At 41.1% G+C, this 15,207-nt stretch overlaps 1 protein-coding gene across 2 annotated transcripts in view; it reads right to left on the bottom strand.

Moving 5' to 3' along the window:
- Window positions 1-15,207, bottom strand: part of LOC138268325 (DNA topoisomerase I, mitochondrial-like) — a 1,149,155-nt gene that overhangs the window by 753,114 nt on the left and 380,834 nt on the right. For both annotated transcript variants that reach the window (XM_069217851.1, XM_069217852.1), the window contains one exon: window positions 13,464-13,567. In XM_069217851.1, the coding sequence (XP_069073952.1) occupies window positions 13,464-13,567 (104 nt within the window). The remainder of the gene's footprint in view (window positions 1-13,463; window positions 13,568-15,207) is intronic.

The following is a 15,207-nucleotide window of genomic DNA, read 5'->3' as shown; positions in this document are numbered from 1 at the left end:
TGCAGAGCTTTCATCATGAAATGTAATATTGGATCCCAGCCTTTTCCTATGGAGCAGTTAACCTAGTTACAGTGAAATTTGTGGTCTTGTCACTGTAAGAACGTTTTTAACATTAAACTTTCACAAATCCTACTTTTAAAAACCAAGCACCCTGCCTTGTGGACATTAAGGCTTAATTAGGTGTGGCCTATGCATATTTACAGGGAGGGTATGGGCATGCAAAATTTTGGTTATTTTGATAGCCTAATTGGCAGTTTTAGAACTGCGCAGAGAGCCCACAGTGGTAAGCCCAGTCATATTTGTCTTATCACTGTAGTAGAAAGCACACTGGGTGCTGCAGTCAACTAGTGACATTTAACTTACAGGCCCTGGTTACACTTTGTAGCTTATAGTATGGTCTTATAGGCAAGTTGAAATGCTAATTAGAAGTATATTCATTTTCAACATGTTTTAGGGGTCAGATCACATGCACTGGTGCCTGGTTAGTACAGCCTGAGTGCACAGTCTCAAACCAAAAAGTAGCGTAAGTCCAAAAAAAAAAATAGGAGTGATCATGCAAAGATACATTTTCCTACATATACCTTTTCCTTTTGTGCAGTAGGAGCACACACTATAAATATGTCAGTGCTATGTGTTGTTTGAGAGGGTAGACCATGAACTGTAGACTACTTGTTGTATCACATGCCAGATATGTCTCTGACAATCCAGCAGATGGACACAATCAGGAACACCTCAGACAGGCTGTGTCGGCTGAGGCAGAGCTGGACATATGTCAAGTGTGCAGAGTGCCTCTGAAATGCCAGAAAACTCATGACATTGCTTGGGGTCCTTGTCCATCTCTGCTGCCAGATCAATATAAAATAACAAAATCAACTATAAGGTCTGAATTAGTTCTGTATCTGCCAGTAATTGGGGAATGCATGCACATAAATGTGTCTATATATATGTTATTGGGAGTATATGAACTACAATAGCACAATGTGTCGATTGAAATGACAGCAATGTTGAATTGCACTCCTGCAGAGGATAGAACAAAGTAGGCTGAGCTGCTGAATATTAACATTTCCAGCAGGACTGTTCTTAGCTCTTAGGTCTGAAACTCTAGATCTGAAAATCCAGTTTCAGTTTGTCAATTTGTATTTTACACCCGCCATATTATCCAGAAGCCCACGCCAACAGTTCTGTGGAAGACTATTTCCAGTTTCTGTACTAGGTAGGACTGGGTAGTTACTGCCAGTAATTTATGACATTCACAATATTTTTCATTTCACCCCTTTTTTCACCTGCAATGAACAAAGATTTGCTTTGGATTAATGTTGGGGGGTAGGGTGGTGGTGTCTTCTTTTAGATCCAATAAGAAACAGAATCCTTTATCATGTACTTTTGTTTAGGAATTCCTTTTTTTGCATGTCCACACAACTTTGGTGTAGTTAAGGTAGGGATGTGCTGCTGTTCTAAATACTTCTGCTGTAAAGAATTATAGAATGAATGGTATAATGAGTATCCAGCTATATAAATGTTCCAAAATATTAGTTTTGCATTACACTTTACAGAGGTTAGCGGAATGTCACGGTTTGAGGTTAGTTGAAATATGAAAAAGGAGAATGGCTGTGTAGGATATTTACCGTAACGGTTTAGGGCCAATTAACTTTTTTAAATAGTGGCATGATGCAGGTGAGTGCTGTGGACACTACAGTTTTAAGTGCTCAAAGAGGGGGGATAGGCTGTCTCAGTCGTATACTCATGACTCAACATGGAGTGTGCCCATATAAGTGTAGGATTGAGACAGTGACCATTGTTTTCAAGAGGTTAGGGAGAATGCTGCCTACCATTCATCTAGCAAACAGTCCATTGCAGGAACAATCCTCTCGTGTATCTAATAGGTCTTGCCATAATAAATTTAGTACAAGCTGGTTAATGGAGTGGGCAGAAGTCGATGCTAGGACCTTAATGTTCTGACAGGGCCAGTAATGGGCAGTCGTTTTCCAGGCTACCTAGGTTAGGAAGAGCCAAGGATCAACTAAGTGATCGTCAAAATCAAACCTTTTATGTTTTACAAAATTAATTGATCCAGTCAATACATTCTCTTGCGTATAGGAAGCAAATTGTCTTTTTAGATGTTTGATAGCTGGTAATATGGCTCTGCGTGTTAAACACTGGTGGGATGCAAATTCATGTCCTTTGTGATCGGAAGGACTCCGGAGCATCCAAGAAGAAAGGAAGACTCAACCTTCCAATCTGCCAAAGTCCATCAAATGAGCACAATTACATAGGTTTATAACATTAACTGTTATTAACAGTGAATAGGAACAGGAGAAGGGTGTTATGACACACTATTACATTATTTTGATCATGGCTCGTTATGCACTGTTTTTCCTACCCTTTGGCAGAATACGCCAGAATATGCTCTGCAGGAATTTCATACAGTTAATAGATCATCCATTTAAGATCTGTCAGCCTTAGGGTGGTCTTCCGCCACACATTTTTCCTTTTCCCGCCACTTTTGCTGAATTCGGGTTTGTTTGACTTAATACACTGTGCACTTTAATACTGTTAACCAGTGCTTACGTTCTTTTGCTCACACCCTAAAACATGGTAAAACTCGCTTGGCATATTTAAATTACTTTTACATTCTTGCAAAGTGGTACACCATTTACAAGGCTGGTAAAATAAATGCTACTAGTGGGCCTGCAACACTTATTGTGCCACCGAATTAGGCAGCCCCTTAAAACATGTTGCAGAACTGCCATTACAGCCTGCAAGCTAGACTGGTATTAACTGGGCTTTGCAAAAGAATCCCCATGTCAGGCCTTATACTCCCTTTCTATAAGTCCGCTTTAAGGATCTAAACAATGTATTTAAAAAGCAGGGCATATAACTACGTTTTACATGTCCTTGTAGTGAAAAACTCAACTTCATTTGCACTACAGTGAATCTTACCCTTATCACAGAATAACGTTAGGTTACCTTATTACATTTAACATGTTTGTTTGGGAGCAGGTAGGAATTTCATGTTTGGTGTCCAAGGAATTATAATTTTAAATTATCTTTATTGGCAACATGGGATTTTAAGTCAATTCTGAAAATGCCACCTTTAGAAAGTTGGAATTTTCTTATCCTAACCATTTGGTGCCTGCAGCCTGTTTTTTGGGTCACATGACTAGGTGTTGTTGGCCTTTGTGTATCCCTATTAGACAGCCACACAATACAGGGACTGGGTGTTGGCAGGGTGAAGGACAGAGCTGTGCACAACCCCACTTTCACTTGAAAGAGCTGCATCTCCACACACAAAATGTCACACTAGACTACTGTGTCTCCAGACATCCTGGGAAATAGGCAGAGAGGCAGGCAATTCTAGACACCTCTGTAGGAGGAAACTTCAGAAGTTTTTCACTTCAAACCTAGCAATGGGTATAAAACAAGGACCATCAGACCCAGTTTTCAGTTCACTTCTGGACCTGCAGACGGACTATCAGAGTACTGTTCTGCTGCCCATGTCTGCTGTGTACTTTAAGGGACTGTTCTGCTTCATCATGAAGTCTGCCCTGTTGCCCGGACCCTGCCTTGTGCCCTTAGAGGACTCCCCCACTACTTGAGACCTGCTTCTCTGCATGAACCCAAGACTTCCAGAGTGACAATAAGGGCTAGTTGTCTGACCTCCTGATCACACCCTCAAGCATTGAAAAGGCTCCACACAGCTTTGGCCTGCACCTGGAACCAGCCTGAGTGAGTCTTGACCCTCCAAATAGTGCTCTTCCAGTTATGAACCCTTTCTGCTCATCGATTCACATGAGATGCATTGCCAGCTGGTCTGACTTCACAGTAACTCCTGCTACATTCTCTGCATCAGTAAATCCTATTCACCACTTCCTCGCAGATGGAGTATCCAGCCTCATGGAGCCCTCATTCGCTTCAACCTGCACCTTGATCCTGCCGGAGATTTTTGACTTACAAAAGGAGACTAAGGGCCTGATTTATATCCTGGCAGACTGAGTATTCTCTGCTGGCCTGGTGAAGGAATTTACATTTGACAGGTCAAAAATATTCCGCCCGCCAGATTTATAAGCGGCCATCTATAAAGGCACTGACAGGAACCACCATCACAGCACTTCTTATCAATGCAATTTTATGTGTTTGCTGTAAGGCAGCATCAGAAGGACGCAGCCCTGCACTAAGCAGTGTTTTTCTCTTTTTAAAAAAATCAATTGACAGGATTTTCTTTTTGAAAATGAAAAAAGTAATGCTCTTCTCACTATGGGCAGCTTCCCTTAAAACCTCCTGATAACAGTAAATATGACATCTTCTCTCATCTACATTGGATTGGCAGATGTAGCTATTTCCTCGATGGCCCTTACTCCCCAGATCTGACGGAGGAGATTATTCATGGTGAAGACAGTCTCTGCTGTGAATAACCCCACGGTCTCCCCCATCCCCATGTAAATGCAATGGCAGACCACAACATTGGCTGGGAGGAAACTGTCACAGTTGGGATTGAGTTCCCTTTCTGCCAATATATAAATCAGGCACTAACTTCTAACAAAGAAACCTTCAGTGTGACTTTGTCCAGTGGCTCTCCCTCATGACATCTCTTCCTTGGACACCACCAGCTTCCTTGCCCTGCTGACCTTTACCCTCTCAGGCATTCTTCTTTAAAAAAAAAAATCATGTTCAAAAGTAAGCGGAGACTGGGCCCAATTCTCGTTGCGTGATCAGCCTTATCTTTCAACTTTGCCCCGGTTTCATGTGACTAGATGTCAGTGATTGGCACATTGATCTAATTAGAGACATTTTTAATTTAAACTTTTCATAAGTCTCGAGTCTGTCATTCTAGAGACAAATAATTTATGACAGTTTGCTTTCTTTTTTGAAATTGTGGGATGCTTCCTGTGTGGTGTTTTCACTTTATTACTGTAAGTGCTGCATAAATACTTTACACATTGTTTCTAAGCTAAGCCCGACTGCTTTTGGGCCAAGCTTTCAGAGTTTTAAGCAAAGGTTAGTTTAGTGACTTTTTGTGGTTTTCCCTGATCAGGATTGTGGTTGTTGCTCAAGCATGGTTTCACCTTCCCCAAAGAACCTTATTTCTCAATTCATATTTTGGTTTTCCACTTACAAATTAAGATATTCTTGCTGTTGCTTCCCACAAACGTTTAGCAATCTTTAATTTCTCCCATTTATTAGCGGTGCCTGACCTTATTGTTAATGGTTACTTCGCCAGATCTTTAGAAAAGAAATTTCACTTTACTAAAACTGTTGACATTAATTAATGGCATGCTTATTCTTACATGAATTATCCTTGCAGGGTATCAAGACATTTTTGACATTCTGCCCGCCCCGTCCACCATGGATAAGCGACTGAGCTATTTAAGAAACCACGTGAGGCGCCTAAATAAATGTTCGAGCACCAGGGTAAACATGTGAGGAGTTAAATTCAGTTGAACAGAAATCCTACTATGTGTAGCACAATTAATAGTCATGACTTCAGGAATCGAATTTTAAACATTACAAAAATGTCATTTATTCGAAAATATGTCCGAGCAGTTAGCACTGCATGGTTCAAAAAAGAACATGTTTGCGTTTATATTAAATTCCGCATGTGATGAACGGAGGTCGGGACAGAGGGTGCCGCTGCTGCGATAATTTATGCAAATTCTTCCTGTAAAGAATTAGGCTGAAAAATCGTGCGCAGGAATTATATCTTGTCACAACTTTATATAGTTTTGTAACTTGCAGGAGAGTTCCTCAATACAAGCGAAGTGAGCATCTTCTGGCGCTGGAGAGCCTGGTCATGTTGAACAGTTGGGGGATGGAGACCGAAGCCGCCAATAATGTGTCATATGCAGAGTCCGGGAAAGAGGTAGACAGTTCATGTAGTTAGGATCCTTTTTGGATTATACAATAAGCGCTGCTTAAACATAAGGGTAATAGGTGTTACTGTTAATTCATTTTTGTGTTTGTCCATTGTGTTGAATGGTTGTTAAAGTACCCTATGGAAATGGAGAGGGTAGCCCACCTATCCCCATAAATAGTTATCTTGTTTGCTCATCTGAAAAGACAAGGATAAAGCAGTTTTTTAGGGGATACCTCTTCTTCAATCTACTTGAGATTAAATTATTGAATACCCCATCACACATTACTGCCAGTAGAAAGGATTTGTGTTAGGGACTCTCCTTTCAGTTCCTCAAAACCCCATTTTAGAAAAATTCCACATCATGCAGTGGTGCCGATGGGGCTTGCGCGATGCAAATATAGAATACACCTACCACACTTGCAGCTCCCAGGCTAGTGGGACATATGATGGCTCCCATTCAACCCTCAACTGGGGGTCATTACAATTTACCACTCACCCTCACCATGTCATTTCAATGTCAATGTCTCCAATAGTAATGACCTGGCACCTGGCCAGCCATTTTATTTATAGATTTAATTTTTTTTGTGTCAATTTCATTCTGTTTGCATAACATATGCTAAATTTAGTATGGTTAAAATAAACTGGCTGTTTCTGATCTCTGTAGCATTTGACAATCGTCATACAGAAAGGTTCAAACAAAAGAATACAAAGAGCATGCATTTACAAAGCCAATAAGTCTAGCTTTGACAAGTGGGTGCAATGTTTACATTATTACTGTTCAATTGCAACCTTATAGCAAAGAATACAAAGAAAAAAGAAAATAAGTTGTCACCTAAATGTTTGTAATAAGTTTAAAAAACATGTATCATTGCATATTATTTTAATCTAACAGCCTGAGTGCTTTCTAGCAGACATGCGAAACAAACAAATATTGCTAGCCTTTTTCGTTTTAATGCACACCACAAGAAATGATTATTTGAGTTGTTGAAAAGAAAAAGGTACCCTGGTCTTTGGGCTGTTTTAACTTGAATACATAGTTTAAACTAAAAAATTTAAATGAATACAGAATGAAAAGAAAAATGCAGAGCCATATTAAAGCACTTGCCAACTAGCCTTCACACAGACGTTCACTTCTTTATAAGTGGATGTGGACGTGATGAGGGAAAACGCCGCTCAGTGAAAAATCCAGCAGCTTTGGTGAGCGGACACACTGCCATATACTGTGCGCTTGTGTGTAGCGCAAAATATGAAGGACAGTTGAATGGACAATGGATAAAGAGAGCTCTCCAAAGCCCCACAATATATGAGTGTCACTTTCATTAATTTTTATTACAGAAGGCTGGCAGGCTAACTAAAAGGTATCTATAGGACAACCTTAAAATGACTGGATGAGCTATACATGTTTGGATTCCAGAAACTTGACAGCAGGATCATACCACTGTCACTGACCAGTTGCCAAATTCAGCCTTTGATGCCCTAGTTATGTTATTCATTCCAATACATTGGAAGCATGGCCACTGTGCAAGTCGGAATTATATTTTCACCAGTGGAATAAATTAGGTTTTTGGTTGACTGAGGGGTAAGTACTGGTCAAGCAGCAACAACAATCATTGTGGAAGACACAAGGAACAAAATTAACCTGTGCTCAACACCTGGTAGCTTGGCACAGAACAGTCAGGTTTACTTAGAGGCAGTTTGAAGTGGTGTACAAATACTTTATAAACAGTAAACAGTAAACAAATGAATACACACCACAAAAGGAGCCCACAAAAGTTTGGAAAAATAGACTGTGTGTTAATAAATAAAACAAGACCACAACAAAAATCCAGTTAGTAGAAACTGAGATATTGAATTTTAATATTTTAAGTAAAAATAGCGCAAAAAAGCACAAAGCGCTATTGGCGATATCTGGCCAGGCCGGACTGGTGCAAAGTCACAAGTTCAGGCTAACTGCAATGAAGCACAGGCCAGCTACATGGACCCAGTTAGGCCAGCTAACAAATCTTTATTGCAGAGGATTGCATGAATCCACAAAGATGCTGCGGTGCAAGATCCTGCTGCGCCGACATTGAGGATCCAGTCCATGGGGCTTGCAATGCAAAGGCTGGTGTTGGGGATATGTTGCGCACTCAAGAGCTATGCAGAGGAGAGCATCAGGCAGAGGCAGTTCCAAAGGCAATACATTGGTCCCATGATGTAAGTTGTGGCAGAGAGGAGTCTTTTGCGCTGGTCCAATCCAGAGAGTAATGGCAATGCATTGGTTCAGCTCAGTGATGCGCTGATCTGTACAGGAGATGTGTTGAATCTGCAGAAAGATGCATCAATTTTGCTTGAGGATGCACCACTCAGGAAAGGTGATGTCAGTTCTGCTGGCAAGCACCTTCGGCCCACTTCCAAGTGTCAAAGGCTGGAGTGGCAACACTTGTCAGGGTCCAGGTGCAGAAGCAAGGTGGTTGGAAGTCTTATGTCCCGGAGAATTCTCATCAGAAGGCCAGCAAACTAACTCTTGGAGTCACTCTGGGTTCAAGGGATGCAGGTCCAGTTCTTCTCACCCAGGCAATAGGGCAGCAGGTCAGCACTGCAAAGAAGATGTCCAGCAGAGAGCAGTCCAACAGAGTGGCAGTCCTTCAGCAGCACAACAGTCTTGCTGGTAGAGTATCCACAGGTCCAGAAGTGTATCAAAGTAGGGGTGTGTGAGGTCCAGGTCTTATCCCAGTGTTGCCCTTGAAGTGGTTGACACTTCAAAGACATGCCTTTGAAGCACATAGATGTCCTGCCCTCCCTGACTTGCCTCCAGACTAGCTACAGGGGGTATGCAAGTCATTTGTGTGGGGCAGACCACAGCCCATTCAGGTGTGAGGCTGGGTACAGGTCCACCCTACCATCCTGCCCAGGATAGCCCATCAAGTTACACCTAAGTCCCCATTGTGTGTGGCTGTGTAGGGGGATACCAAAACCCAACTGCTAATTACAACTAGTTATCTGACCAGAGATGGGCTGTAGGCACCAAATGGCTAAGGTAGGAAATTGCTAACTTTCTAAAAGTGGCATTTGCAGAATTAAATTTTAAAATATGACTTCACCATGAGTTATGACTGTAAAGTGTGATTCCAGAGACACCAAACTTGAAGCAATATCTCTTCCCATTTGGAAATTATGCTTATAAAATATAATAAAGCAACTCCAATGTTATCCTATAGGCGAGATAGGCCTTGCACTGGTGAAAAACAATTAATGGTTTTTTACCTCCAAAACATGTAAAACCTAATGGTACATGTCCCGCTTTTTAACATTGCACCCTGCCCTCTGGGCTGTCCAGGGCCTACCAAAGGGGTGTTTTATATGTATTAAAAAGGAATAATTGTTTTTTTGCCAGGTCTAAATGACAGATAAAAACTGCATACAAACTCTGCAATGGCAGGCCTGAGACATATTTAAAGGGCTACTTAAGTTGGTGGCACAATCAGTGCTGCAGACCCACTTGCAGAATTTAATTTAAAGGCCCTGGACACATGTAGTGCACTTTACTAGGGACTTAAGTAAATTAAGTATGTCAATTGCAGATAAGTCAATGCTACCATGTTTTAGAGGGGAGAGTACAAGCACTTTAGCACAGGTTAGCAGTGGTAGTGTGTGCAGAGTCTAAATACCAGTACAAACGAGGTCAGAAAAATGGATGAGGAAGGCAAACATTGGTGGGGAAGCCACCCTAAGGCTGACAGGTCTAACAACTAGTAAACCTGTATGTATCCATGACCCTAATTTCCTTAGTATTAGTTAACTGTGCAATTTGAGCAATAAGCATCTGCTCTCTACATACAAGCCTGTGGCATATACACCAGTAATGAGCTACTTCAGCTCACCGGCCATCAAGTAGGCAAATAAAAGAGTGGAAAGCACAATTAGTCAGCTCGCTTTTCCAAGTAGGATTGTTGAAAATGCATCCGTAACTCAGTTTGGAATTCATACTGAGTCATATGTATAAGAAATCCTAATTTGCGAATAGCATATCCTGGATTTGTCTACACTTAAAGGACTTATTTCACATCTGCTAGAGGCCTGTGTATCCAGCATTGGACAATATTGCATCATTTAACAATTACAAACGTTATCATTGGTCAGACGTTGGCCACTGACATTTTGGTTTTGCAACTGCTTATTTTGTTTGTGAATGGTTTTTACATGAAGACACATTGCATGAAATCAATCATTTTCCTAAAGCCAAGATACATATATTTTAAAGTGAAAAAACAATGCACCAATAGTCTCTGGCACTCAAAAAGACTTAATGTGTGAATGTACACATTGTACAAGAGCAGAATGCCTTCACTTACCAACAGCTAAGCCAGTGGCTGAAAAGGGCTGAATCTCTACTCCATGCTCTATGCTGTGGAGGGAGTAACCAAACTGTGAATGAAACTAATGAAGACCAATAGATAGAGGGCTCACTGAAATCCCAGGGTATGTTGTGAGTCCATTTTAGTTAGTCGCTTGGGCACAGTGATAGCTTAGGCTTGCGGCCTGTGTCCTTTTACCTAGTTACTATGCTCTGTATTTTTGTATTTATTTTTTAGTCATTTTATTCCGGCTTTTTTTAGTGCCATTATTTTAATTTCACTATCAGATGCTCTTCTGCGAAAGCATCATTATCAGTGTTATGGACGACATACTTTGCATCATGTTCTTTTTCTCAGACTCAAAAGATGTAAGGCACACAGAATAATATTTTGTATTGCCGGCCCCAAGACTGCATAAACAGTCCAGCGCTTCGGTACATACCCGCATCAAGCTTCAGCGCACATACAAATATGTACCCTATAAAAACATCTTGTAGGACTAAGTGTATTAGAGGGGTTTCCAGACAGAATTTCCATCCATGCTGAATGCCGGTTTTCCGTAGACCTCAGCCTTTGTCTCTCCACGGATCCTGATCTGGAAACTGGCAGCCTGACCTTGTACCAAGGTAACAGGGGGTGAAGAGTGTGCTTCACATGGACACTGTACAGACAGGTTTGGCTTACATCGCCAAGCTCTCGCTTAGGGGCTAGAGATTAGGCTTTCAGGCAGCGATTGTATATTCATGACAATACATTGGGGTTGTTTATATTCACATCTTTAATTTTCACAATCCTGATTGTTATTCCTAGTTATCCTAATCATTGCAGCTCATGCATTTTATGATAGATTGCAGTCTTTTCAATAAATGTACTGAAAGCTGGTGCTGGTGCGTGTGCGTGTGCGTAAGAGAAAGGGTAAGGCTTATTTCACCACAATTTTCCCTGACGGTTTCCAGAGTTCCATGCAAGGCTGCCACAAATAACCTTTAACGGTAGTGTTTTGGTGAGGTGCTGCTAGTGAGCCAGGAGGGTTGGGCTGGCAGATGCCAACTGGTGTGGGAGTGACTCAGTCACCTGCAAAGCAGAGGTGCTGCCGCCCCAAATCTAGCAGTCTCTTTGGAGTACGAGAGTCCTTATGAGAAGTATGCTTAGTATATGTAATGTTATTAAAAACAAAAAGGTCTTCTCTAACACCAGACCTTTCTGAGCACCAGTGCAGCCCATTTGCATGGGACTAGTCTGATACTTGCAAAAGTCACCAGTCAATTACTAGGATTGGTGAAATATTAATAAATACTACAATGCTGCACTGTAAGCTGGCTATGTAGATAGCCCATGAACGGGGCAGGCTCTAGGGTGGTGCAACCAGTGCAGCTGCACCTGGTGCGGACATCGGGGTATTAAAGGAGCAGGGGAGGGTGTTGACTGCTTAGAAATAACGGAGGTTTTAAAAGCACCTGCTGCAGAGTTCCTAGTGTGTCTAACAGTTTTCAGACAACAATTAAAATGCCAAGATAACTAAGGTGGTTAATGTTCCTGCTGAAGAGAGATCTTTAGTCTAGCAGCACTTCTCACTCATTATGAAGTAGCTCAAAGGGTTAATATTCCTGTTGCAAAGAATGTGTACCACACAAATCACTTAGCTGTACTATGGGTATCGCTCCATTGGTTACTGATTTTCTCGCAGAGATCCTTTTATTACTTGCAGTTCATAAGTCAAAACCCTAAAGTAGCACAGTGAGCTATTTACTATCAAAGAGCAACAATGGGTGATGGATGGAATGCTTGGGCCTGCATCCCAATCCAACATTTTCATCCACCATGCCACCTCAGTTTGGATCCAGCCATATACAAATAAATCTTAACCCTGCTACTCCTGGGAACAGTCCAGACCAACTGCCAGGTCAGGTCCTTCCTGAACAGGAACACAAGCAGCCTAGGACTGGATTCACCCTTATCTGGGCTCCAAAACCATTCCATTGCAGAGCAGTTTACTGCCCACAGGAGAGGAAGGGCCCCGCTACAGCCAGGTATTCAAAAAAACTCACTTTTTATTCGAAAGTTTCGATATCTTCACTACAGAGCACTTCCAAAGAATAGATGCGCTGAAATGCAGACACAAGTGAACTATTAATCAAATGAAACTGAAGCAAGCACATTTCGACTGGCATTCATGATATACGGGTTATCACCCGAAATCTGTCCATAGTTTGAGACTACGGAGAAAAAGAAAACGCGGGTACTGGCCGAATATTTTCTACCGGTTTCAGGGTAAACAGTGTTTGCAGTTTTATCATATCACAGAGAACTTAACAGCAAGTAAGCAGCAGGCAGAATTAAGAACTCGTAATGAATCCAGTCAATGCCCAAATACATCACCCAACAGCCAATGCAATGACACATTTAAGATATATTTAATGTGTAAGATAATTAAAACAGTAGAAAATGAAAATGGCCTAGGTTTATGCTTCACTCCTATTCCATTTAGTCCCTTTTTAATAATGTATACATTTCACTTTGATATTATTTGCATAGTTAGCTTTTTATAGTTTTATTTTTTCTTACCTTTAATGTGGGCATTCATATTTTAATTTCAATACCTATATACATTCGTCTATGTACATAAATATGTAACATTTTTTCCATCGCCTGTGAGACAGTAACTCCCAAAGTAAAGATTTTAAAAACGTACATGTGAAGTAGTAACACCCAATATACTACCTACACTGCAGTGACCTCAAATGAAGATGATAAGATAGACTGGGGATATACAGCACTGACTCTACCTGGAACACCTTTCATATTTTACACAGAGATTATGCTGAAAATCCAGCAGGATGCTATCTCTTCTGAACCCATTTTAGGCACTGTATGCCAACAGTACTTTTGCTACCTTTCGATGCAAGGTTAAGATGTAAAGAGGCATGGCTGCTTCATAAAACATTCATTCTGACTCCACGACAGCTTGCATGGACACTGCTCACCTCTGGCGGGTAGAGGTGCAGTAAGAACTATACTTTTCTCCTACTCAAAAATGAGAAAAAAGCAAACCCTTAACAAGTTGTTTACTAATTTAGTTTCTGCTGTCTCATTCTGAGGTTTTGACACTGTGGAAGTACATGAAAAATATCAATGGCGCTTTGGGGCTTCCTTGTTGATTTTGTCTGTTAGTGTATTTAATAAAATGGTTCTTCATTAGTCACAAGCCTCTGTTGAAAAACCCTATATCCATAAAATATTCATGTGCATCCTAGTGTTCGTGCTGTGAATCTTACCATCTCCACTGCAACTTCTCCTCTTCCTCTTTCTTTTTTGCTTTAAGGTCCGCAATCGCATCCTTCTCTTCCTTGGTTCTTTTCTTCTTTGTCTCCTGGTTTCCCTTAACAAAACAGAGAGGTTTAATGGGCATCCTCCTCAGACCTATAATTCCAAAATGTTAATCGGATGCGAGGTAATTTCTTACTTTCAAAATTAATTTGAATCATTTACTGGTTTCAATAGTTCCAACGGAGAAATGATCTTTCATGGAACCAAGTGCAAGCCTAGTGGTACCAAAACAGCCACACATTCGATCTTGTAGCATCACATTTCAGACCTACGCAGCAGTCCACTGATGCGGACCATTGATATTCACTTACCTTAAATGTTTTTATCTTTAAACTACACAGCACAAGACTCCTCCATATGTGCCTAGGCATTTACATTTGATTCCAATTTAGTATGTTAATCAGCTCACCTCTTAATATAGATAGTATTGCATATTAACTTGTATTATAATGAACCGTGCATGAGATAGAAACCTAAAAGGGCAGTCACTAGCTATCTTATAGTACTTGTTTGCTAATGAGAAATGTTACTCTCCCAATAAAAGAATTGCAAACGTCTGTTGACATCCCCCTGCTCCTTCACCCATTTCACATGGTAAATATGCAGGTCTTGTTACTTTCACTTCAAAAAGAGGTAGTTTAGGGCCTACCCTAGGGGTAAACATGCACACCAGCTGCAATGACAGACCTGAGATGTGCGTTAAAAGGCTACTTAAGAGGGTGGCACAATAAGGGCTGCAGGCCTACTAATTGCATTTTACTTGCAGGCCCTGGATATATGCAGTACCTTTTCACTAAGGGTGTGTAAGTAAACTGAATGTGCCAATTGAGTGTGCATCAATGTTATGTTTAAAGGAGTCAACAAAGTCGCGTTAGCACTGGCTTGCAGTGGTGAAGTGCAGAGTCTCAAAGACAACAAAAACAAATTTCAACAAAAGAGGCGGGTAGAAGGCAAAACATTTGGGAGGGGAGTGGGGTAGAGATACCACTGTAAATCTGTCCGGTCTAGCACTTGGATACTGAGTAGCTGATACTACCTGCTCATTTAAAGCACCAAGAATACTGGGGTAGAAAGTAGTGGGGATAGAGAAGACAGAATGGAGGTGGATGGAACAGGCAGAAAAGGAAAGGAAAACAGAGGGGAAAGGAAACAAGATAGTAAAAAAAACGATCTTATGGCAGATTGTTGAAAACAAGACACCCAGAAAGTGGACAGCGAGATGAGAGGCAAGCTTTTCCCTTTATTTTTTTGATGTTGCATTCAACACAGGCCTTGCTGTATACTGGTAAGCTCAGAAGCTGAAATCCACTTAGTATATTGATCAGTTCTGCAATATTCTTGAACTCTGCACCAAAAAAAAGCTCAAAGTAGGGAAAAAGGATAATGAACCCACCAAAGTTATATGTTCTTCAGGTATTTAAGTGTGTTAAGCACTGGACTGTGACAGGAGACACTTTATAGACTTGTTCCTTTCCTCAGCAGGAGTGTTACAGTGGTTGTGAGGAGTCCAGAGTCACTTGCAATTCACTTCTTAAATTATTTCACGTCAACATCAGTTTCTTTTTGTGACTATCCACACCAGAAGTATGGATCCACAGAGTGCTGAAGCACTGTTAGAAATGGGGTCTTTGGTTGACAGTCAGGTTACCCCCTGTTCAAGCAAGGACCCTCACTCTAGTCAGGGTAAAAGAG

The sequence above is a fragment of the Pleurodeles waltl genome, chromosome 12 (assembly GCF_031143425.1).
Source record: "Pleurodeles waltl isolate 20211129_DDA chromosome 12, aPleWal1.hap1.20221129, whole genome shotgun sequence".
Taxonomy (NCBI): domain Eukaryota; kingdom Metazoa; phylum Chordata; class Amphibia; order Caudata; family Salamandridae; genus Pleurodeles; species Pleurodeles waltl.
This window is presented reverse-complemented; position numbering and strand designations above follow the sequence as displayed.